Source organism: Theobroma cacao, chromosome 3 (genome assembly GCF_053813885.1).
Source record: "Theobroma cacao isolate CCN51 chromosome 3, ASM5381388v1, whole genome shotgun sequence".
Taxonomy (NCBI): Eukaryota; Viridiplantae; Streptophyta; class Magnoliopsida; order Malvales; family Malvaceae; genus Theobroma; species Theobroma cacao.
This window is the reverse complement of record NC_142641.1, coordinates 39,990,014-40,015,000: the sequence shown is the minus strand read 5'-3', so window position 1 is coordinate 40,015,000 and position 24,987 is coordinate 39,990,014. Positions and strand designations below refer to the sequence as shown.

The 24,987-nt window shown below is 35.5% G+C and overlaps 3 protein-coding genes across 8 annotated transcripts; 1 reads left to right on the top strand and 2 right to left on the bottom strand.

The window, feature by feature from the left end:
- Positions 1-6,587: 6,587 nt before the first annotated feature.
- Positions 6,588-10,213, bottom strand: GLA1 (Folylpolyglutamate synthetase family protein). Of its 4 annotated transcripts, none has more exons than XM_088804243.1 (10): positions 9,846-10,213; positions 9,649-9,746; positions 9,394-9,544; positions 9,243-9,305; positions 8,973-9,134; positions 8,291-8,488; positions 7,918-8,106; positions 7,679-7,835; positions 7,260-7,391; positions 6,588-7,016 (listed from the first exon to the last, which is right to left on the bottom strand). In XM_088804243.1, exons 1-10 carry the CDS (start codon positions 10,110-10,112, stop codon positions 6,664-6,666), a joined length of 1,770 nt encoding a protein of 589 aa, XP_088660369.1. In that variant the 5' UTR covers positions 10,113-10,213; the 3' UTR covers positions 6,588-6,663. The 4 variants fall into 4 exon arrangements, with proteins under 4 accessions (XP_088660369.1, XP_017973479.2, XP_088660370.1 ...); XM_018117990.2 differs by having other exon boundaries at positions 7,679-7,810; positions 8,007-8,106; XM_088804244.1 differs by having other exon boundaries at positions 8,291-8,482.
- Positions 10,214-10,336: 123 nt separating this feature from the next.
- LOC18605712 (uncharacterized) lies at positions 10,337-14,066 on the top strand. Its single transcript, XM_007038888.3, has 4 exons — positions 10,337-10,494; positions 10,981-11,708; positions 12,098-13,214; positions 13,659-14,066. The coding sequence occupies exons 2-4, from the start codon at positions 10,994-10,996 to the stop codon at positions 13,861-13,863; spliced, it is 2,037 nt and encodes a 678-aa protein (XP_007038950.3). The 5' UTR covers positions 10,337-10,494; positions 10,981-10,993; the 3' UTR covers positions 13,864-14,066.
- A 4,614-nt stretch (positions 14,067-18,680) lies between these two features.
- Positions 18,681-23,285, bottom strand: LOC18605709 (mitochondrial carrier protein MTM1). 3 transcript variants are annotated; one of them, XM_007038884.3, is made up of 11 exons: positions 23,041-23,285; positions 22,577-22,858; positions 22,333-22,422; positions 22,065-22,193; positions 21,856-21,915; positions 21,568-21,738; positions 21,190-21,289; positions 20,329-20,420; positions 20,030-20,179; positions 19,750-19,808; positions 18,681-19,281 (listed from the first exon to the last, which is right to left on the bottom strand). In XM_007038884.3, exons 2-11 carry the CDS (start codon positions 22,832-22,834, stop codon positions 19,140-19,142), a joined length of 1,251 nt encoding a protein of 416 aa, XP_007038946.3. In that variant the 5' UTR covers positions 22,835-22,858; positions 23,041-23,285; the 3' UTR covers positions 18,681-19,139. The 3 variants fall into 3 exon arrangements, with proteins under 3 accessions (XP_007038946.3, XP_088661062.1, XP_017973670.2); XM_088804936.1 differs by lacking the exon at positions 23,041-23,285 and having other exon boundaries at positions 22,577-23,030; XM_018118181.2 differs by lacking the exon at positions 23,041-23,285 and having other exon boundaries at positions 18,681-19,272; positions 22,577-23,029.
- Between the last annotated feature and the right edge of the window lie 1,702 nt (positions 23,286-24,987).

Sequence of the window (24,987 nt, the reverse complement as noted above, 5' to 3'; positions counted from 1 at the left end):
CGGGGTTTTTGAATATTTGCCGCCGTTAGATACTGGGGATCTCACGGCGATTCAGGGCCGGCTGTGCATGGCCAAAGTTTTCGAAGCTAATAGTGGGTGGTAGTGAGAAACCGTACCAAACTCTGGGCTGAGGCAATATTCAAACTCAAAAAATGGAAGACTGGGTGGGAACTAGAGGGCGATAAATAAGCTAGTGTATATGTTGATGCTCATCTGAAAATTAATACGAATTTAATGACGCGATATGATGAATTTTTCTTCAACTTATTTTATTGACTTTTTTATGTTGGGGATATATATATATATATATAATAACAGAAAAGAAGGTGATATCAATTAAACAAGGAAAATAATTTTGTATTCTTAATATTTAAAGCTTATAACTTATATTGGAACTTTAATGTTCATTTTGGATGCTCAATGCTAAAATATGTTTCGTACTGTTTTGTTCTTCTTTTGATTGAGATGGTTGTCACGCTATTCATGTCTTCCATGCATATAGCTACATGCATTTATTTCACGCGCTTTGTATTTGCTTATAGTATATTAATTTATTTTTTTTTTGGTTTTCTTTTGGTACAGCTTTATGTTTATATTCTTTTGCTCTTGTACCAAATTTACTACTAGTAAGTGTTTGTTATGCATCGTGATTCTTAAAGTAGGACATGTTGCATTATTTATAGAAATTTATTAGTTAGCATTATCTTTTTGGATATTTAATTTTTGGGGGAAAAAGAATATATATATATATATATATATTATATGCTTTTGTTAACTAAAAACAGGAGAATCTCTCAAATGGAGCATGCAATATTTTGGATTCATTAATGTATGTGGAGACAGATTAACGTAAAATGACAAAGATACCCAAAGTAATCGTTAGGTTCAAATTGAAGGAGGTTCTTCAATTCCGAATGTGCTGCCTGTCAGGTTGCTGTCTCTCGTTTCTACTTGTTTGTTTTGCAATTTTCATTCAGCCGTCCGCCGATTTTATTACTATTATTATTATTATTATTATTATTATTATTATTATTATTATTATTATTATATAAACCAATTCATTCAAAAAAACAAATAATGTTATTTTATTGTTGACATCTAAAGGACCCACATATTCATTATCAAGACATAAATGCCTTGTTCATATATAATACATCTTCCTTTTTTAAAGACTTAACAAAAGTCAAATCCGAGCAAAGTTAGACAGCTTTTTCCCTGGATTTATACTTAACAACATGGGCATACGTATACAATTATGTTGGGACTTAACTTTGTCCGTAACGAGAAAAGTTTAGCGCAGAATGAAAGATCATACATATATAAAGATTAAACAAATACGTGGCATATAATATATATATATATATATATAACTGATGATTTATATTTAAAAGTACTTTTTTTTGTCGTTTCTAAATAGGCTGCATTACGTAATATGCCATAAGCTCATAGCAGATGATGTGATCCATCTCTCCTCCCTCATAGAATTGTTTCCCGTAATTAATATATTAAGGAAATCTTTTCAGAAAACAAAAAAAGAATATTAAGGAAACAGTAGTTGGATAATGCATTATATCCTACCAATTTAAACTAGGTGAATATATATTTATAAGAAAACGTTAGTGATAGGTTCGCAAATATGAATACAAGCAACACAGTAAGGGATAGTTTGTCCCTCTCCCCTTAACTCCATCTTGGCCAAGGTGGGGAATTAAAGAAGTGAAGAATTATATATCTCGTGGTTGGGGAAAAGGGAAACCGGAAAGAACTGTAAACCACTGTACTGCAACGAAAAAAGGCAGTGGAGTGGGAATATTCGGTGAAGAAAATCTCAGTACTGAGAAAGAGAAACAGCCTTAATACAATGCGAAGTGAAGTCTCTTCTTTCTTTATACATTGCTCAGTGAAAGCCGTCATTCCCTCTTGGTAGCTACAGGCTGATGCCCTCACCTTTACGTTTGTTTTTTAAGGGAGAAAACACAGTGGCCTCCCAACTCGCTTTTTTCCTTGTTCTACTTTGGAAACGCTAGTTTGAAGCAGGCTTATACAACCCTACGTCAGGCTTGTTACATGCCAACTGAAGCCCAGTCATATTAAAGCTGTAAATCAAGTCCTAGATATATTATAATCAATATTAATGTACAAAAGAAATAGGTTGGATTGAATATGGCTACAAAAATTTAAGAAAAGAAAGAATGAAGTAAACTCGGATGGCTCATGGCTGGTGGAATTTTTATTTATTACAGCATTGAAAACACGACAAAGTGAACATAAGTGTGAGTAAGCATGGGAGTATGAGAGAGAGAAAGAAAAAGTTAATGACGAAGCGTATACTGTCCAAAAGTGTGCAACTTGTCTGTTTAAATAAGAGCTTCATATTATAAAGAAGGTGGCTTTCAATGAGTAGACACGGCATCTCCGTGCCTACGATGATCGATTGATTTTTCAACCCCATTCTTCTTTTTATTCTTTTATGCTTAATTACTTGTTTATATTTTTGTTGCTGTTTATCAAATGTGGAGGCGAGGGGAGGGGAGGGGTAGGGGTCATGCTGGCAGTGCAGCCAGAGTGAGAAAGGGAGGGAAAAAGAGAGGCTGGAGTTATTGCGAGCTCTGCATGGGAGTGCGTTTCATTTAAGTTCAGAGTAGCTACCTATTTTTTGGTTTTATCACAATTACTACTCCCTTCATATTTATCCAACTTTTGCAATCACCCATCAATTTTCACATTTACCATCCTCAACAACCGGCCCCCACCCCTCTCCCCCTCTCCTTCTCTCACTTGACAAACCAATCAGCATTTTTGCTATGTTTAATTTTATTCACATTTGATTCTTAGTACTTGTAAAAGTTTTTTTTTGTTGAAATCATTGAATCATCATGAAAATATTTCGATTCCCTGACTTTCATGTGTACTATATATGCCAAACTCATGATTTTTAAGACCTTTAATTCTTCCTCAAACAACAAAAAAAAAAAAAAAACCTTTGATAACTCTTGCCGTATATCTAGCAAAAACATGCATGTTGTCCTGACATTGATAAACAGTTAACATCATGGAGAGATACCGTGTCTTCAAATTCCATCTTTGGTAAAAAAGAACATGTAGCAAAATAAACAAATTGAAACGTCTGAGATTTACCATATATATTTATTGTAAACAAGGAGTCTACGAGACATTAACTTGTATTACACTGCGTGTGGAGTCAAGGTGTCAAATTCTACACATCTAGGTCATTCGGATTATTCATTCTAGGCTTTGCAAGCATGAAGCATGCACATATAGCAATTGCATGCATAACATCTTTTTGCCCCGTTCATTTTGAGGTTAGACATAGGCAGGGACCTAGCTAGGGCTTACAACACAACCTATTTATTGAAAGCAGGTCATGTCAGATCAGAACCAAAACAGTGTTGGAAAGGAAGTAGCGAGCCTAGCTTCGTTGGAGATTGATAACCATCAGCTAGCCAATGGCGTAAAATTTTGAAAAATTCTCATTTTGCAGCCAACGTGAAATCAGCTTCATTGTCCATAACTAAGCTTTTTATGCTTACACAAAAATTAAAAGCGAATGGTACAACTCTTTATCGTTTTATCACTCGCTACAAACGTATAACACCGAAGGAGGAATGTGGGACAAAATTTTAAACCAAAAGCCTCTACAAATAAATAAGCTGGGGCCTCCCCAACTTCATTTACTTCCCAATCTGAAACATCATTTACGAGCACCCACGAAATATATGAGCGCGACATTACTGCAGTTTCTCTCTCTCTCTCTCTCTCTCTCCCCCATTTACCACACCTCTCCCTTCCGTTTCCCTTGTCCGTCATATTGCCCGCCGGATGATACTAACCCGGGGGAGGGTTATAGGGAATCGTGCGATTGAGATTGAATGGATGGCGGAATCTGGCCCCACAAGCCTTTGATATCTTATTAGATTTCCTTGTCCCCATCGTTTGATGTAATGTCCCCATCCCTAGCACAATAACCGTTGGAGTCTAGAAACTTGGGTGCAGCTCCCCCTTTTCCCTCCTTCAAATTGAATACCGTGTTTTATTGCATCGTAAAGGAAATCTTCTCGTAATCTATGGGATTTAATGACGGCATTGTTGTATCCTCGTCGATTTCATGAAGAGTGGTGGCCAAATCATGGGCCCTACACACGATGCAACGGACACAAAACAATGAAGAATAGTATAGACTAGTAATTAAACTTTGGGGAAAATTAAATGGTCTCTACTCTCTACTCTCTACTCTCTACTCTACTGAGATTCTTTTTCTATACATAGTGCGGACCATGGAGGTACTTTCTGCGGTAATGGGATCACGATGCCCATTTTCGTTCGGGAAACTTAAAAGTTAAACGAAACAGAGCTGCCAGAATTTCCTGTTTTTGGAGTCCCCAAAAATGCTGCAGGACTTTCAATTTATTGAACCTGTTTGTAGGAGTTAAGACGTAAATCACTTAATGAGCTTTACTAAATTGGTCGAAGCATATATGCGTTTGTTATAATCATTGATAAGTAATGGTCATGCTCTTTTTAGCATTTTGCAGCTAAGCACGTTATAATTAATTGCCCCTCAAAATCATGTAGCTAAGAAAGATAGCCAACAAAAATGATTTTGGGGAATTATTCTATGGGGTTAAGATTAAAAATAGAAGTATATATCACAAATTTGTAGTTGATATATATATATATAGCTAATTAGTCGAGAGAATATCTCCCAATGTCAACATATAAATGTTGTAATTAATTTGTATACAAGAGATCATTTAAGTGGTCGATTATCTTAAATACTTAGATTATTATAAATGATCTAATTTTTTTTACTTATTATTAGTTGCAATACGTTTTTGATACACAAGTTGGATGAAAAGGGGTTTTTTTTTTTATTTTAAAAGTAAAAGGAGGTTGTGTTATTAGAATTTACTATAACAAAAAGAGTTATACCGTAGTTATCAGAAGAGTAAACATCTTTGTAAATTTTTTATTCTATTAATAGTTGGATGAAGGATTAATGAATTTTGCATGTGAATCTAGTTATAGAAACTACATGCAAGCTATCTTTGTTCTAATTAATACGACCATCTGGTAAAAGGAATGATTGAGTATATATATATATATATATATATGATCATTTATCCCAAATTTTTAAAAATTATTAAAATGTTCAAACCTTTACATAAAAGTTTTAATAGTTTGAAATTCAAATTAATTCTCTCAAAAAAGGAAAAAGAAGTTCAAATAAATATTCATTGAGTTAAATAGCCTTTAATACAACATGTGGGCATATATCAATATTAAATTTCCGATTAGAATTGTTCAAAAGAAAGAGAAATAGTTGAGTTTGAAAAAGCCAATTTCAAGGCTAAATGCAATGCAACCGCCAATACCGAGTAGCAGTTTGAGAAATGATACTGTTTCAATTCAACCATCAGAATTCACTGCCGTGGGTTGGAACTGGGAAGTTGGATGTAGCAGGGGCCGCGGGGTCCCCCACCAAAAATGGAGCAGCAGCTAAAAGACAAGTCGGTGACTGTTGTCTCCTTTTTCTTGGCGCTCTTTTTGTACACGAGGGACAGTCAGGCGAGGGGAGTCGGGCCCCCTTCATGTGTTCACCACTCAGCCCTCTACTGAAATGACTTTGTATAAGTTCGCAATGGTGGTTTAAGAAGTGGGGCAAAGGCGGTGGAGCCTCCCTCTGCCCTGTCTCCCGATCTTTCCATCAAGTAATAGGTTTAGCTACAAGAGCTTTCAGGGAGATTTGGTAAATATGGGATTGAGATGGCTCAAGAACCAGCCTTCAATGCCGTGGTTGGCACGCCCTGTCCCAAAACAAAACAAAATTTTTAGAATTTGGTTTCATATAGGGGTGATGGCGACCAGTGAGATCCATCATAAAATGGGGTTGTGGGCGGGGAATGGGAAATTGATTTCACAGACTTGTCAAGGCCCACTTATTGCTGCAGGAATATCTCGAACACATGGGGCCTTAACAAGTGTTTTCTTTGTAATTCTATTACTTAAACTTCAACTTCAACTGTTGTTTTAACAGGAATTCTTTCCTTTCCTGCTCAATATTGCTGTTGCTGATTGGACCTTTCAGTTTCAATACATGTATTAACTTTAGGCAGGCAGTTAATAAAAACTACGTACTGGGAATCTCCCAATTGCTTCGACGTGGTTAGCTGACCAGGTTTGTTAATTTATTTTCTCTGTAAATGATTCAGTTATAAAATGTTCATATTATAAGGTTCTCAGTAAAGCGTGTTTGGGCTAGACGATTGCATCTTTTTGGTTCCATAGCTCCTATCCAGACCCCCGATAGTCGGTCCGGCCCAGCAAAACTTCAAAGACCGGACACTGACATAAAAATAATCGCGCTCAGCCCTGCCGAATACCATTGGGTTCCAAATTCTTATAAAACTTGTCTAATCCTTAACCATCGTGGGCCATATTTGCAAGGCCGAGGGGACCATCCACACCTGATAACACTGTACCTCGTAACAAATTGAGGGGACTACGGCAGACAAGTCCATGGCATAAAACCTTTTTTTAAAAAAAAAAAAAATTAATTAACAAGTAAATTACAAACAAATCTCTGATTATGGCTTCCATAGAGATTGCAAGATGTGACCAAGTTTATCTGTGACAAAACAACACTTACCTAATAAGAGAAGCTAATACTAGTGAAACTATATGCAGAGATCCTGTGACCACAATAATACCTGACCGATTCCATGTTCTTTCTCTAAGAATTTGATTAGCAAACCTCAAGGAATCTGATAGTGAATTCTCAGTGGCCACAAGAATTTCATGGTTTAAGTCCCTTGTTGAGCAAATATATTTGTCCTCAAACAATTCCCTATATTCTGCAATTCTATCATGAAGAACTTTGATGCCTAATTCTCTGGAAGCTTGCATCCAACAATCTCTTAAAACAGATGCTGAAGTAGTTCGAGATGTGCCACCGGCAATGTTAGATTCCGTTAGGAAGACAGCCTCTACTTGTCTACCTGAGAGAATATGGGAAGATTGCAGTTAAAGCTATCCAAGAAATCCTGTTAACTACCAAACATATTAAGGCAATGAAAAACTCAAAAATGACATTTCTCTAGGTACAACCCTGGAAGAAAATAAACAACATTTATTGCTGACGATACCCCAGTCTCAAAGTTATCTCCACATTCTGGTTTTGTCCACTTCAGCAGTGATAAGATTAACTAAACTCATCATGAAAAACATAAGTTGGTTTTTACCTGAAAGAAGCTCTTTAGCAAAAGCTAAGTGGTCTTTATCACAAGCCATTGCAACCACAATAGCCAATCGTGAATCCGGAAATGTCATTTGTATTGTGTCCAGCAAAGCTTTAGCAGATTCTTTCGTGTGGGCTAAATAACAAAATTAGGCAGTCAGAATACCTTTTTAGAGAAGTCACAAGTAGACCGTGGGAACTGAGAAATATATATGCAGAAAGAAAAATAAGATAAAATAGGAAAGAAAAAACACTCTACAGTCAAATGAAAACACGATGAAGATTATTTCCTTCAAAATATGTCTTGGAATTCATCATTAAACTGAATGCTTTCGAGAATAAGCAGTTACCAGCAAAAGTTGAACTACCATCTCTGCCCATCTAAAACTAGAAATAACTAACAAAGAGAATGTGAGAATAAACCTCCATCAATCAATACTGTTGCTCCTGGTAATCCTAATGTCTCAGCTTCTTTTGATGTTAGAAATTGGCTTCTTCCTTGCAAGCATGTATTCTCCAAGCCAGCCCTAATAGATCCATCTGAGATTTTCCATCCTGATATGTCCATGAAAGCATCCAACTAAACAATGAGAAATAATAAAAGAGAACAAAACCTTCACAGGACTCAACAAAGCCTTAAGCATCACCTAAGTTTAGCTTACCATGCTATTTGATGAGTTTTCAATAATTCTTATAAGGTGAATCTGAGTAGAAACCAAACAATCAGAAATGACAAAGACTAGGCACCCACCTTGATTGCAAAGGCAAAGTGCTGTGCATGCTGCAGTCACTGCATTTTGAAGTTGATGAGTTCCGAGCATGGAAAGGTTTAGATCACATAACTCAATGGACTGTGTCAATTAAACAATAATAAGTTCATGAAAGTGCTTCAAAGTACAAAAAGAATTAAGCAAGATTACTTATTCCAATTAAAAACCAAGGCACACACAATTTCACTCGAGTAATGAGGGCCTTCGTCAATGGAACTAAGCAAAACCGCAAGTTATTTACAAAGTAATGTATAAAAGAACATACCAGCTGAAAGTCACAGTCAAGTTGTATCATCAAGTCACAAGATTGGGAAGGTCTACCCTTGAAAGTGCTGACTCCTTTTATAGCTGTTCTAATTCCAGAGTCAGATGCTGATACTATAGGTGAAGACATTGATAATGCTTTATCACGAAGAATGCAATCAATGTGTGGAAGAAAAGGCCCACCTAAAATCAACTGAAGCTTTGAACCATTAAACAGGTGTTAAATCTCATAAACAACTTGAATAGTAAATATTCATGAATTCATGTTAGTAGTTCATTTTAGTAAGAAAATCAGAGAATATATCAGTTTATAAACAGGTTGGATAATTGCAAAAGTTATCATCAATGGCATCTGACCAGCAGTCAAATCAACATATCAAGCAATATTCTGTTGGTGTAAATGAGTCACAGAATACATATCACAGTGCTTCCAGTAAAGCACACATCTCAAGCATCAGTAGTACAATCTGCACTAAAGTCTTTATCAACTCACTAAATAAAAAGTAGCATATCAGGACTGCATGCATACATTTAACAAGCAAAAGAATATCATCTACCAAAGATAACTGAGAGTCCAATCTATGCCATTCCGAGAAAGTAAATGCCAAGCTCAGTGATTGGATCCAATTAAGTCAAAGCATGCATACACGTAAAACAAACTTGTGCAGTGAAAATCACCTAACTGGACGACCATGTTTAATGATTCCAGCCTTTGCCATTGCAATACTTTCCAAAGAACCCCCAAGTGCAGCCAAATGTTCCTCTCCTATTGTCGTTATGATCGATGCAGCAAGTTCAGAACTAGAAATAATGTTGGTAGCATCCCTAGCACCTCCTAACCCAGCCTGTCAAATTACAAATAAATGTAAAGAGAAAAGAATGACAGTGAGTATAATGCATGCCCACACACACACATCATTGCTGAAAAGAAGACTTCGAAGAAATCAAATAACCTCTATGATTGCAATGTCAACATTCTCTTGAGCAAATAAAGTGAAAGCCACAGCGGTAAGAACCTGAAAATAAGTAAAGCAATGTTGCTTATCCAATAAAAATGACATTAAAAGACAAAAAGAATCTTGATATAGGTAAATTAATACGTACCTCAAAGTGACTAAGACATCCATTTTCAAGAATAATAGCTTCATCAAGACTTTGTTTAATCCTATGAAAAAGGCAATTCAATGTGTTGGACGACACCGGCTTCCCCAATCTTCCTACTGACATACGTTCTCTTATACTAAGTATATGAGGACTGCTTAAACCAAACAAAAAATATATATACAATCACAATCTTGTTATGCAAAAACGACACCCAAATGTGAAACGGCAAATAAAAAACGTAGTCTTTTTGCCTACCTAGTATAACAACCAACAGAATAACCTTCTGTCCTTAGAATGTTGGATAAATAAGCTGCAGTCGATCCTTTCCCCTTTGTCCCAGCAATGTGAACACTCTATAATTTACCAAACAAAAAAAAAAACTGTCAGCAACCAAAACCAGGGAAAAAAAAAACATAATTTTTCAAAAACAAAGGAAAAGAAAGAGAACGAGCCTTGAAGTTGGACTGCGGGTTACCCAGGCGGTCCATTAGGCGTCTCATCCGGCCCAAATCGAACCCATCATCGGAGTCGGTACCGGCGTCTTTAGGGACGCCCGATTTCTCGTAGTTTTTGAGAGAATCGATGTATTGGATGAAATCCTTCAGCTCCGGTTCCTCTGTGTATGTCGAGAACCATTGTTTAGATTCCAATCGAAACTTTTTCAAGGGTTTCCTGCAAGTGAGAGTGGAGAGTTGGCTGACAAGCTTTAGGATTTTCATTTCTTTTTTCCTTTTTTTCTCCCCTTTTTCCGTTTGTTTCCCCGGAAAGAAATATTGCTGCAGATGACCTTTAGTTACTGGTGACTGTTTACTCAATTCGAAATGGCGTCGTTTGATATTGGTCTGCTGTCGCTTATAAGCTGACGTCGTTTTGGCTGGCTTCTTTAGTGTTTAACCACGTTTAACTAATATCAACTAATGGTACTTTCCCACGTGTTAACTTCAACCAGTGTTCCTGTCTGCTTCTAGCCTACTTAGACTCGAACCTAGTACTCTCCCCGTAATTCCTGCAAATTGTCAAAAAAAAAAACAAAAAAGAAGAAACTGTAAATTTGGAGAGCGAGAGTATCCTGTTCCTTGGACAGAATATCCGTGTTTCATTGTAAGCTTCCATTATTCTTTTTAACTTTCAGTGTGTTCTTTCTTACTCTGTGTTTGGTTGCCGAGAAATTAGAGCCAAAGAAAAATTAGAAGTAAAAAAGAAATGTTTACTTAAGTCTGGTTTTTAACTTTTTGAGCTCCGCAAAAGCGACGTGAAAGGGTAGGCAAGATTCATGAAAACAAACTTTTTTGCTTTTCTTCGGAAATATTTATATACTAACATTTTTCAAGGGAATTAAAAGGAAGAGAATTTTTGTTTCTTGTTCTGAAATATGGCTGTTACCCTTTGTTTAGGTTTTCGAGAAAGCCAATAAATGGACAAAATTTTAGGCTTTCTTTTTTGTCTTTTAGTATTACTCTTGAAGACTGATACTTTCAACCTAATTTTTTTTCTTCATGACAAATTTCGTTAATGTATTCTGCGTTTCTGGTTTGATAGCTGTTAAGTATGGAGAAAATTTTGAAAAGTGGTTGTCTTTGTTGTTAGGTAGTTGAGACTGATGATGGAGACGAATATGGAGGAAGTGGAGGGAAAAGTTCGGACAAGTGAGATTGTTTGTAACGGAGAGGTGGGAAACTGTAGATGTTGTGAGTTGGAAGAGAGGAGCAGGAAAGCTGAAGCAAGGTGTGTGGAGCTGGAATTGGAGGCTCAAAAGAGGAAGAGCGAATTTGAAGCACTTGAGACTAAATTTAGGACATTAGAAGCAGTGAAGCTTGCACTTGAGAATGAAATTAAGGTTTTAAAGAGTCAGAATCATGAGTTCTGCCCTCTGATCGGTCACAGTGACAATGAAAATCTAGTTGGTCATGGAGGAAAAGCGGTGATGGAGGGAGTTGTTGATTTGACTGAGGAGAATGATGAGGAAGATAAGGTTTTTAAGCTGATGACGGAGAATAGCGTTTTGGAATGTGAGAAGAGTGAGGCTGAGGTTTGGAAGCAAAAGTTCAAGGAATTGGAATCATTGACATTACTGCTGCGAAAGAGTTTGGTTTTGAAAAGTGCAGAACAGCCATTTGATGGGAAGAAATCTGATGGAAATTGTGATATTGTAGCTTGTGGAAACAAAACAAGTGAAGCAATTGAATCAAAAGATGGATCACTCGTTGAAAACAGCTTAAATGACATGACAGCCATAGTCAAAGCAGTAGGTTTCATGGATTCTGGATCTACTCTGATTTCCCCCGGTAAAGGTGCTGGAAATCTACAACCAGCAGGTAATGGTGATGTTTTGGTCCCCTATTCTAGGTTTAATATTTTCTCATCCAAGTGATGCCAGCTTTAGGAGGCCAAGTGCATTTCAATTGTCAATAAATAGAATAGATTCACCTCTGTATCTATTAGATCTTACATGCTTCGTTCCTTAGAACATGAGACTCATTTGCACATAGAGGTCATAAGCATTTACTTACATTGTATCTGATATTTAGGAAGGAATCAGTAACATCCTTGTTTCTATCCTTTTTCTTTTTAAACACAAATATACCTGTTATTACAGGAAAATAATAATTTGCTTAAGAAGAAAATTAATTTATTTCTGATTGAGCGGCAATAGGTAGGACATCATAATCTTTATCTTCCATTTTGGTGTTTGATTTTGTGGCAGGGACACCTTTTAGTGACACACCTTGCAAGCATTTCACTTCTGATGAGGGAGATTATAGCAGATTGCAGAATGGTAAACAAGTTAAAAGACATCTGGCATTTCAAGAGGAAAGAAGCCCAAGTAAACAGATGGCTCCATCCACTCCAAATGGTGCTAAAACTGCATCAGTCAGCATAATTGATATTCATGATAGTGATGATGAACCTGATTTGGCCCCTTCTACAAATAAGCAGGAATACAGTAAGGGTAATATTTCAAACAATAATGAACTAGATGGAACTGTAGGTAGTGAGAATCAAAACATGACAATTGGTGGTCAGAAGCTAGAGGAACAAGTGGGTAGTTGTGAGGATAATGTTCCATTTATTTCAGTTTCCAAAAGAAAACGAGCCTTGAATATTGTTACTAGTGACACAGAGAATGACGATGATGATAATGTTCCGATTGGTAGACTCAGGAGGATGCGTTGTGAGGAAGTGGTTTCTGACCAAACAAGCATCAAAGCCAAAGGTTGTGCAGTGGCTGATATCCCACCAGGGATTGATAATGTCGGAAGTACTGTAACTCCGCGAAAACGGAGACTAGTATCTCTGAGACAATCTGAAAGAAAAACTGGGGTAAAAAATTACTCTTCAAAGAAGACCAGTGAAAATGAATGCAGCAAAGGAATCACTAAAACTGAGGATATCGAAGATGACAGTTCAGAAGCAATTGGATCAGATGGTGAGAGTGATAGTCTGAATGGATTTATTGTTGATGACTCTGCTATAGCTGATGGTGACAATGGTTGTAGTGAGTCACAAGGTGGTTCTGATTGCAACAATGCTCATAGTGGGTCAGAAGATGTTTCAAGTGGCAGCAGTGCATGCAGTGGCTCAAAAGATGTTTCAGATGATGAAGTGGACTTTGATGTGATTCTCTCTCAACTTAAAAGGAACAAGGATCGTAAATCAGATTGGAAGTTTGAGGGAGAGCTGCTTGCAGCCTTTGGCAAGGATCTGGAACTGTGCATGAAGGCTGTCTGTGCTCTCTACCGGCAGCAAACCTCAGGGGAGAAACTTTGGAAGGCAACGTTGTTACAAAATCAGAGAGGTTTTAGTAAATTTGATGCGCACAGGTGTGGATTTGAATGTTTATGGTCATTAATAATATCTGTTAACAAGGGTTTGAAAATGTTCACTTCTAAGTGTAGATACATTTGCATGCTTGCTTCAAGACATGGTTTCATAATGTTTTACATTTTATTATTTTAACTATTTAGGAGATGCATAACATTTTTGCCTTTCGTTTTTTGACAATTTATTATAGGATGTTTTCTTTCATTCAGTTTTTGTTCCTTTTCTATCCTAAGCTAATTGGTAAAATGATGAAATACCGAAAATAAAACAAATAAAATATCCCTGCTTCTAGCATTCACATTCACCATGGCTGAGGCAAAAGTTCTATGGTTGCCGCACTTCATCTTTAAAATTTAGGTGCCCATCACGTAAATATAGTTTAAAATTAGGTACTTTTCCAGCAGCTGACTTGTAATTGCTGGAATTTCTGTTGTGTCTTACAGGGGCTGTACTTTGGCAGAGTTTTTAACTGATGGTGATCCACAAGGTGATCTAAAGAAATCTGTGAGGGAGTTGCAAGCATATGATTCAAATGCGGTTGAGCTGTGCAGGGATTTGGCAACCCGCTATTCTAAGCAACTGTTTCAGATCTACAACAGCAAAGAAGATCCTTATTTTCGGCCTTCAGATTGCCCCGCAACAAATTAATTCAATGATGTCTCAAACTGAAAGCCAGGGAATGTTGTTTTTGGTAATTTATCCGTTCTCTGCTAGGTACTAAGCTGGTATCTTCTACTGTTGCATGAACATATGTAATATAGCAAAGCACATAACAAGCTCGCATTAGTAACTCTTAGAATGCCTGTGTGGAACATATGGCATATTATATATAATCTTAATCTTGTATGTAATAGTAGCTTACAAGTTTTGCTTTCTGTTGTTTTTTGGCAACGACGATGGCTATATGTTGATAAACATGTTAGAAGTCTCTGCAAGTAGGCAGCTACATTTCAATCAAATAATGATGTGTTTGGCATTGTCAAAAGCTGCAATTTGAGGGCTAATCACAATGCCAATGCTGATTAGTTAATATCACAAATAGGTTTAAGTTGGCGGAGCAAATTGCTTTCGGCGCATTTACAACTGCCCTTTATGGAATCATGTCAACGAATGGAAGAAAGAAAATGGTGAATGCCATTGCAGTGATCATGAGTCATGCCTTGGAATAGTGCATAAGGCAACTTTATTAAATCGTTGGATCAAACAGATGTAGAGAAAGATCCGTCTGGGGGGTGAATGGACTAAAATGTAAAACAAATCACAGCCATCGATTTGTTAGTACTATCAATTGATTGGCTAATGATGAGTATTGGGTCTCAAACCATGGCGAACGTTAATGGTGTGCCTTATCGCGCAAAACAAAATCATTGCATGACACGACTTTCGGCCGAACTTGGTGGACAAAGTAGCTAAAAATAACTCGTAAGAAATTGAGTGGGGTAAAGTTACGCCAGGGCAGGTAAGTTTCGATGGCCAGAATCCAGAAATGCTTTTAATGTAAAGTTATAGAAATTAAAGCTCGGGCAACAGCTAGATTCCAAGAACGATAAGAATGCGACCACTGAGAAGGAACTGAAACGCTTAGTTTTTTCCTCACTATATATATACGCGACGATGCAGTTAATTACCCTTCATCTACTGCGCTCTCAGTCTCTCTAAGTGGGGGAGATGGAAACGGTATCATTCGAAGTGAATGGAGGGGCAAAGAGCGAGAAGGGGAGAGAAAAAGGTAGTGGGTGTTATTTCCAAATCCCACTGCACTACCCCAGGTGCAGTAAATCAGATTAGGAAAGCATGCCAGAATGGAAGCTTGAGCTACTTTTGTCTGAATATGGACTCCCTGTTATGGGGAACGTGGAGGAAAAGAGGAAGTTTGGCATGGGAGCTTTCTTATGGGCCGCCTAATAGGATAGGATACTACCCACCTAAGCCATTTGAAGCGGTAGGTAGATATCAGCATAGTTGATTAAGGTGCTGAGGAAGCCCTTAGCCTTTACGAGTCTGTCACAGCCAGACATACGTCCTTGGGTGATCGAGTCTAGGTATGTTTCCAATATTTCACAATGTTTTCAAGTGATACATCAATCAAATAAACTACGCGCCTTGTGTTAAAGTCTGAAAAAGAATAATACCGGTAGCTATGATTCCTCTACCTTTTTCTTTAAATAATTCCTCCTGGCCCTTTTCAATTCATTCCTTGGTATTAAGATAGATGAGAGGGTATAGATTTGCTTATATGTATATAATTCGATTCTTGAAGGGCTTCTTTAGGATATATATATGTATATATATATATAATCATCAAAGCTTAAAATTGATGACGAGGATGACATCTCATAGGCATATTATATCAAACAAAAATAATAATTATTCAGTTTTATTTTTTATTCCCTCTAATTATTAACTTCATGGAATTTATTTCTAATTATTTTAAGCAATAAGTAGTAAGAAAAAATAAAAAAATAATAACTGTTTTCACTAAGACCACAACCTATATGAGCTCACATTTCCAATTGGAAAGATATCTATCAAGCGGATGAATGCTTTTTATTTATAAGTTCATAATCTATCTCATTTTTTATTGACGTGAAATACGTGACATTTTATCTCACTTAATTGTGTAATATTTTCATTGTACTAGATCTTTCATTCATAAAGATAACGATTTATCTTAGTTTGGGCCTATCTCAATTCTGATATATTTTATGATATATCACATCAATAAAAAGTTAAATAGGTTATGATTTTAGATGTTAAGCGTTCAAATTTCTAACCAAAAAAATGTGAAAGAATGTTCTTTATTTATAAATTCAAGTAGAGGAGGAGGGAGGAGGCTAGTAGAGACCCCCACCTCCCTTGAAGTTTCAAAAATTCATGTTTTTTTTTTCCTTGTTTTGTTGTAAAATTTCATAATTTTATCCTTATTTTTTAAAAAAAAATTTAATTTCACCTCTAAATATTCAATTTTTTTTTATTTTTATCCTCTTAAATTTAAAATCTTGACTTCATCATTGAATTAAAAACTATCTCATCTTTATTAATATGAAATAGATGACATATACACGTCAACTAAATTACAATGTCACGTAAAAATATATATCCACGTGAAAGCTAATTATCTTGCATAGTTAGCATTAAAATTATGAATTTATGTTAAACTACAAGCAAAATACATAGTAATGTTTTTCGTGATCTTGTTGGGTAAGGAAGCCAGCCGTTAACAACTGTTAATTGTTAGGTATAAAGCTTAATAACATTATATTTTTTGCAAGACATATCCTCTGTCTTTGCTGTCCATTTTATCTTTCCATTTTCTTTTTTGGTAAAAACATCCATGATGAGTAGTAGAAGACATGCTTTACACCACTAACAAATATTCCAAATTTAGAATATTCCAATCAATCTTGTGCATAAACCTTTACACTGCCAGACAGTTAAACCAACATCAAAAGATGCATAGTTCTTATACAAAATATATCACAAAATATATTTAAAGTAAATGGAAATTGGAAGATATTCCATTCTGGCAAGAATTGATCAAGCGGAAAACAGCCTGTTCTGTCTTGTTCTCTCTCCAAGTACAGCTTAGAATTATTACAAGCAACAAAAGCCAAACCCAAGAATTAATAAACAAAACAAGGCAAAATAATTTAGTATATTAGAATTAAAAAAAAAAAAAAAAAGAGAATGGAAGAGTAGTAACATGGGATTGTGGGTTACGGCCCTAAACTTGCGGCATACTGGGCCCTACAATTGGCATGCAATAACATTCGCACTCACTCTCATGAGTTGGAAACCAATTCCTTCAAAACGCTATAAAATGGTTTTCCTCTCTATATTGGCATTCACCACCCTGCCTCTTCTCTCGCTCTGCCTAGGCTTCTCTACATCTTCTCTCGCTTATTTCTTTTAATTTTCTCTTTCTTTCTTTCTCTCCCTCCCTATATTCTGTATTCCATCGGGAGAGAAAGGGACAGACAAAGAGATTAGTATTGCTTATTTGCAGGAGATATATTTTGTCCAAGAACAGAGGGAAAAAAGAAGGAAGTCGAAATAAAAACAAAAAGATGGCAGTTCCAAGGATTTCACTGGGCTTTTTTGCTATCATTGCTATCATTTGCACCATTATTTCGCCGGTGGCTCAGGCGCAATCCACCGCTCCCGCTCCCGCGCCCACAAGCGATGGTAACTGCGTCCAAACCCTTTGTTTTTCTTTTCTTATATATATATATATATACACCTTTCATGTTATTGCATTTGTATGTTATAATTGAATACTTAATCATTATGAAGAAAAACTGCATGCTAGAAGATATATACGAAAGAAAAACATAATCGAAAAAGGAGCAATTCTTCTTATTTGTGTACTTGTTTGGTGCGTTGAACTCTCTCAGGAAAACCATAAACATGAATATAATTTCTAGCGTATCAATTCTTCTTGGTTTCCTTATTATACCCGTATCTAGAGCAAAGAAGATAGTGGATATCAAACCTTCAATTTTCTAAAAAAGGGTCATGAGTCATATTATACTCTATACATGCATATAAGTAAGTTGATTATTAACATTAATTTTGTATTACTATTTTGTTTGCAGGCGCCGCCGTTTACCAAGGAATTGCATATATTCTAATGTTGGTGGCTTTGGTGCTCACATACCTTATTCACTAATTCGCCAGCACGTTGCCATAATCGGTCACATTTTGCTAAATATTTTTTTTCCCTGGTTTAAATGTCGATGATGAAGAACAACACAAAAGCAGCAGCGAGAATATTAATTCAATGGCAATGGTGTGCAGCGTAGTTAGGCACAAGTTATGGGGGAGAATAATTTGGAGGAATGGAGGAGATTTCATTTCATGTATGTTGGAATATTAAATTTTGTGTAATGATATTCTCCACTCGGATCGTGGCTGTCATTTCCTATATTATGTGTTGTCTTTTCACCTATTCTCTTTGAGGTTAATTTACTTTGTCCTTCCTATCTTTTGCTTTTAGCCATTAAAAAAAAAAAAGAAAATTTCTAATCAGGCCTCCCTTCATTTCAAGATAATTCTGGATGGATGAATGCCTAACTCCTTTGGATTTAGTGAACTACAATTGGGGCTATATTTGAATCATGGAAATTTTGAAGAGAAACGAAGAAACAACCTCTAATCATTTAGAAAGAAAAAAAAAAACACTGTTATTACCTTTTGAATAAGAAAAATGGATACTACTTTATGTAGTTCATTTTCTTATCCATTTTCCTTTGGGTTTATTTTACTTCAAATTTTTTGTCGGCCACATATAACATTTTCTGACGAAAAAGTTCAAATCCTGCACTCTTGACAATTTCCCCCCATTTTCCACAAACGCGGTAAATCTAGCCTTGCTCCCGCTCTCCGGCGAAACAAGACATACTTAATACTAGGAAGCAAAATAAAGTTTCAAGTTGCATTCCAAGGAGTACGACCAGTCTCGAGTATTGTAGGCAAAATAGTCCCCTTTATTTTCATTGCAGGGGGATAAAATTAGTAGAACTGAGACCACCTCAGCAAAAAAAATTAACTAAAGGAATCAAAAATTTCGCTCAACTTGAGCAGTATAAAACAGAGTAACATGAACAGCAAAATTGTTGAAGAAAGTAAAACTTATGTGCTACCCTGTTTCTGAAGACTCAGATGAGGATCCACTGCGATGGAAACCGCTTGTTATTACCAACAACCTATGGTATCATCGCTCAACATGAAACGTTAAACCTTGAGATCTAGAGAAAAGGATCTACACCACCAAAATTGCTTATCATCAGCAAGCTACGTTATCCACATAAAAAGATTGAACTTGTCCCCCAACTTTTAAGTCCTACTCTATGCCAGGTCACCAAACATAGATGAGGAAGTAAATGTTTAGTAGACCAAAAAGCTTGGGGATCGGCTCTTGTTCGTCATAACGTTGCATAATGGTTATGCAGGACATACTTTACTACTTCATAAAACGAAACCACAATCCCAACTGAAGGGCCTGCACGACCAACACGAGGACCAGCTCCTGTAAAAAGTCCCCTCATCCCTCCATCCCTGTTCCAACTAAGATACAGTTAGTAAAGAACAACTCATCCCAAATGATACAAGCAAGTTTCGACTCAAATCCTATCAACATGATCAGTTCTCACAAATAATGCAGCACTGTCAAAAGTATATTATAACAAGATAAAACTCAACCAAGAAGCACAACCAAGCAACTAATAAAAATAATTCAAATTCTATTAACAAGAAAAATTACTTCTGAAGAATAATGCTATCCAAGCTAGATACTTTAGAAAGAAATAACTGATTCCAAAAGTAATCCTATAATCAAGTAAGTTTGACTCCTATCCTACTAAAAGATATAATTATTTTTCAAGCAAACTGTTTTCTGCAAGAGCCAGTGAACAACTGATTATTAAAAGTCATAGGACAAGTTTGAGACTTGGGGAATTGGAACCAGGTCATTTGCAACAGTATCATCTCCACCAAAGAAGCCTAATTTAATTTACAAAGGAGAAGGAAAGATACCTCCAAACTTCCATCAGTGTCTGCCGTGTTGTCATTCGCAATGCCCTCACAGGGTCCTTCTGAAGACAAAGATGGCACATTAGAAAATAGTATTGACCTAAAACAACACATACACTAAGTCTAGCTCATATCCCACTTCTAAACTACTTCTTGGGATAAATTACCACTCAATAAATACTGAAAGTAACTACTAATTAAGTAATACTTTAATACATAAAACATGAAAGTCAACGTGCAGCTAACATTAAGAATCATCAATTAGCTTTTGAAAAAGAAAAACCTCTATCTGCCTTCGAGTTTTAGCAACATCTAGAGGACAGGTAGCAGCAGCAGCGAGGCTTCCAGCAACAAACCCAGCAGAAAAGTTTGCCCCGAGGACAGTAGCCACATTGGATTCTTCACCCACCAAACCCAGAAGTTTTCTCCTGATCTGCATACATAAATAAACACAAAAACCAAGCACTTCAGTTGCATGGCATGTGATCACTCAAAAGTGCCCATGTTTTTTTCCTAAAAACCATATTGCTATTTGTGGGAAGGGGTGGACAACTATAGGAGTTCTAACAAATGAAAACTCACAGGTTCAAGAGTTGACCAACAAATCCCAGAGAAAGGAACATCACGAGCAAGCTGCGCTCCCATGCCTGACCATAAGACGCGATAGCCTTGCACTGTCAAGGGAATTGGAAACATCAGAAAATCAGGGTTAGAATTTTGGGGTTAAAAATAAGGATTTGTTATCTGCAATATGACAACAAAAACTGCAACCTGACAATTACTCTTTCTTTCCCGATGGAAATGAATCATAGAAACTTCTATCTAGGAACACTGTTCTTTGAGCACAGCAAAAAATATCATATTTATTTTTACTAAAATAACTGGTTTAGCTGATTTATGCAGTGATCATTTAGCATGGAAAAATAATTGTACTAAAATGAAAAAAAAAAACATCACTAGCTTATCCATATGACTTCACCAAACATAGTCAAAGCATAAATATTTTGTATTGCCCCAAACTGCTCATAGAAGACTCCAGCTATCATGTTGGCATGTTAAGCAATCTACAGATGTATGTATTAGCCTAGACCTGATACATGCCATACTTCCAAAGTAGCTAAAGTCCCACAATGAAATTAAAGCTTACACCTTGTACACAGTTTATCAATGTATTTGCTGACTCTGAACCTACTGAGGAGTTTTCTAAAAGTGTATGCTGTAAACATCTTGTATTTAGTAAGAACTTTCATTAACCTCATGACAATTGCCAACCAATGGGTCATGAAAACTTGAATAGAAATGAGTAGGTCAAAAGTAAACATCAATGATAGATTTATGTACTATTAGATGTCTAGCACATAGAAAGTAGAAAGACACGAAACACAAAAAATTCTATATCCCAAAAACAATAACTAGAAACAGGTATTCTGCAGAGTAACTTACAACTGCTCTGAGGGTTTGTGCCTTTAACATTGGAGATGACTCCTAGAAGGGTACTAAAAACTCCAGGCGGCTTCTTCCCAATTTGAGTCTCCTTAAATGCCTGTGATTAAAACAGAAAACTGAAATGAATTAGAAGATACTATCAAAATGGTACCTATTAAATTTATAAACTTATTTACAATTTTTCCCTCATCTTTTGTTTAAAAAAATGACAAGGAATAGGAAAATATTAAATTTTAAAAGTTCAAAGATAAGAAACCTATTTTGACCAAAAAGGAAAAAAATAATAACATTAAATAATGGTAGTACTGATGCAATCACTTCTATGATAATAACAGCAATTACAGGGATAAGTATACGCATTAATATCAAAATTACCTGCATGCGTGTTCTAGCAAGTTCAATAGGGTAGCATGTCGCACAAGCTAATGACCTTGCCAAAGAGCCTGCAACCAAAGGCACATATGGTGTTGCACTGGGCAAATATTGTGCTGTAAGCCCCTCCATCCAGTTGCGGAATATGTCATAGCAAGGAAGATAGATCCCCACCTGCATAGAAATGTAAGTGACCATCAGAAAAGCTTGATTATTATTTAATACAGGATGTCTGTATCCAAAATACTTTCTCTGACTGCTGAATGTTCCCTAACTAAAAGGAGAACTCACCGTAGGTACAGCCAAAGCCAGACCTGCATTTGTCCCCCTCCACAACCTAGAAAATCCCTCCTGCAAAATCCTCTTTTGTTAGGCAGTTGAAATTAGTAGAAAACACAAAGAAAAGCGCATATAGAACCACACTCTGTAACATGGATTGTTTTAGGTTATTACAACAATCGTATCTACAAGCTACAAGATGACTGTATTCCAACACCAACCTGACGTATAATCTTGTTGAAGACATCTAATGTTCCTTTGTACTGAAAACAATCAGGAGGACAAAGTGCTACAGTGCCATGAACTCCAGCACGTGTGCAGGATGGTGAACATCTTAAATCAGCAAACATCTAATCCAAACGTACACAAAAGGCAAAATTAAGCACAATTTTAACACAGCGAAGAACAATAAACAAAAGATTAGAACAGATAACACAAGAATTACATTCTGAAAAAATAAAAAGCGAGGAAATAGCATTGCACTCGTACCATGTTTGGTCCAAAATATGCCATTCGACCAATAAGATTACTTAGCGGATGCGAGTAAGGAACTCCAGCAGCCTGAGCTTGCAGCCTTGTCTGTTAATTGCAAGAAAACGTAGTACGAATGTCTTTAGCATATGAAACCTATTTTTTTTTTTTTAAAGGCAACAATCAATTCAATGAAAATCCAAATATCGAACTATCAGGCAACCAAAAGTAAATAAAAAAAAATCGTGCTGATCATCATTACCTTCGCAACATCGAGAGGATTAACGATAATTGCGGATAAAAAGGCGGCACCAGCAGCAGAGAAAGCTCGCTCTCCAATCCCTAGATTCGAATCGGACTTATTCGTACTGTGCTGGTCCTGAGGAGCACCGAATTCGCTCCCATCTCTATCGGTTATCATCGGTTCCGTGATGGACAAAACATGACCGTCAATCTCAAGTCCTGAAGATTGCTCTGAACTCGTCCATAGATACTGTGTTCGTCGCTCTGTTTCCACCATCTTTATTTCTTTTTCTTCTTCTCTCTAGAAAATCGATCAAAGAAAAGTGTGAAAACAGAATCAACGACGGATTGATTCTGAGATGATTAATATTAGGACATTTTTATTGACTTTCTTGGGGAAAAAGAGGAAATTGAACCAATTTTTCCCAGTTCCTTGGGGCAGAGCGAAAAAAAAGACTAAAGAAAGGAGTGAAAAATGCTTACCAGAATAAAAGCGAGAGACGCACAGAACCCTCTAACCTTAGGCCACGTTTGGGAGACTTCTCGAAAACGACTACCTCTTCTTTTTGGAGTTGGTTAAAAAGGAAAAACAACAGTTTTATCTGATTTTGATCAAAAGCAAGGAAAGTTCTATTTTCACTAATGATTTGCTCTGTTTTGGTGCAACCAGCCAATCACTGGTGGAGTGGTAAAAGGGGGAAATTAGTGAAAATAGAACTGGCCGAATCCTTGAAAGAAGGTATAGAAAAACAAACAGGACCTTAAATTTGAGTTGATGAAACGTTTTGCCGTTGGGTATTCTAGGGCTTTCTATTCTGCGCTTTAAACGAGGCGCTACTCGCGTTGAGTCAGGCGCTCCTAACGGCGAACCGTAAACCCTAAACGTAGCACCAGTAAATGAAGAAGACTGGTAAACCGTACTAAGCTATTTTTACCTAGAACAACATTATGCATCAATAACATTAATTTATAAAATTTTTACAATAATTTTAAAAAATACCAATATTATAAATATTATAATTCTATTTGAATTTAAACATTCTACATAAATCCATAATAAATAATATTAATATTTTTACTAAAAAATATAATGCTCGAATAAATTATTAAATTATTTAAAAATATTTAAATAATTTTTTTATTATGTTCAATAAATTCTTTATATTTTTATTTTAAGTCAAATAAATCTTTATAATTAATGATTGATTGTCATTAGTTCAAAATATCATTTATCATTTTATATTCATATGACACTGTCATGACTTATTATATCAAATTAATATGTCATGTCATCATCCATTATAATATATTAACATGTTACATTATCATTAATTATAATATATTAATATGTCACGTCAATGACACGTAACATCAAATGATGAATGAGATTTTGATTGAGTTAGTTATTAATCATAATATCTTATTTGATTCAAAATAAAAAGTAAAAAAGTTTATTTCGTTCAAAATAAAAGTATAAAAGTTTAATTGAATGTAATAAAAATTTAGAAGTTTACTTGAACACTTAAATAATTCATAGATTTTTTTAGATATTATGCAAAATAAAAAAAAAACTATTTCATTATTATGATAGCATGTTAAAAACAATGACCAAAACTTTTTCATAAAACAATTAGTGAGACTTTGGGAATTCAAATAAGTATAATTTCTTTTATTGTTCTCAATTAGACACTTACACATAAATTAGCAAATCTTCAACTTTTTTTACCTTCGGCCAATTGTGCTTTAGCATATAATTAATAAAAAGATTTAAGGTTGTTAATGGATAGGATACTCAAAAATTATATGATATCTTATCCCAAATCCTATTAATAAGTATAATATTCAAACTCTACAATTATTCAATTATTTTTGAGATTTCGTATCCGAACTCGAATCTTAATTGTCTACTCACTACTCACTAATTACTCGAACTCATTTAACTATTTGATTGTACAAAAAATTAATTTTATTACCTTAATTACTTGAGGTTGTGAGTTCGTACTTGTATAAAATAATAAATATATTTCATAATTTATATTCATATAATTAATTAATAATTAAATTTATGAAAATAAATAAACATTAAAATAAAAATTTAAACAACAAATTATTTAAAAAAATTCAAATAACAATTTAAATAATAAAAAATAAATAAATAAACATTCATAAGATATCATATATCTAAGATGTAATATTCGAATCCTATTTGAACTTAAAATAGATACTAAACTTGCTACCCGTACCCACTCAAAACTCACATATAAAATATCCATATACTATATAATTGAATAAAATATCGGTGCATCGTGAATACCCCTTAGTAGCCCTAAAAATATTTCACCTCAATATATCAAAAGAAATTGTTAATCCAAAATAATTAATTCCAACAGCCGGACAAACAAAAAACATGTGATGGAGTTTCAATCGAAC

Coding starts and splice junctions, on each gene's coding strand:
- LOC18605709 (XM_007038884.3), bottom strand. CDS start 22,834: ATGGTGGAAACAGAGCGACGAACACAGTATCTATGGACGAGTTCAGAG. Junction 22,194..22,332: donor CATATTTTGGACCAAACATG/GTACGAGTGCAA, acceptor CGTTTGGATTAG/ATGTTTGCTGATTTAAGATG. Junction 21,739..21,855: donor TGGCTTTGGCTGTACCTACG/GTGAGTTCTCCT, acceptor ATTTCTATGCAG/GTGGGGATCTATCTTCCTTG.
- LOC18605712 (XM_007038888.3), top strand. CDS start 10,994: ATGATGGAGACGAATATGGAGGAAGTGGAGGGAAAAGTTCGGACAAGT. Junction 11,709..12,097: donor TGGAAATCTACAACCAGCAG/GTAATGGTGATG, acceptor ATTTTGTGGCAG/GGACACCTTTTAGTGACACA. Junction 13,215..13,658: donor AGTAAATTTGATGCGCACAG/GTGTGGATTTGA, acceptor TGTGTCTTACAG/GGGCTGTACTTTGGCAGAGT.
- GLA1 (XM_088804243.1), bottom strand. CDS start 10,112: ATGAAAATCCTAAAGCTTGTCAGCCAACTCTCCACTCTCACTTGCAGG. Junction 9,747..9,845: donor ACCCGCAGTCCAACTTCAAG/GCTCGTTCTCTT, acceptor GGTAAATTATAG/AGTGTTCACATTGCTGGGAC. Junction 9,135..9,242: donor TTGACATTGCAATCATAGAG/GTTATTTGATTT, acceptor GTAATTTGACAG/GCTGGGTTAGGAGGTGCTAG.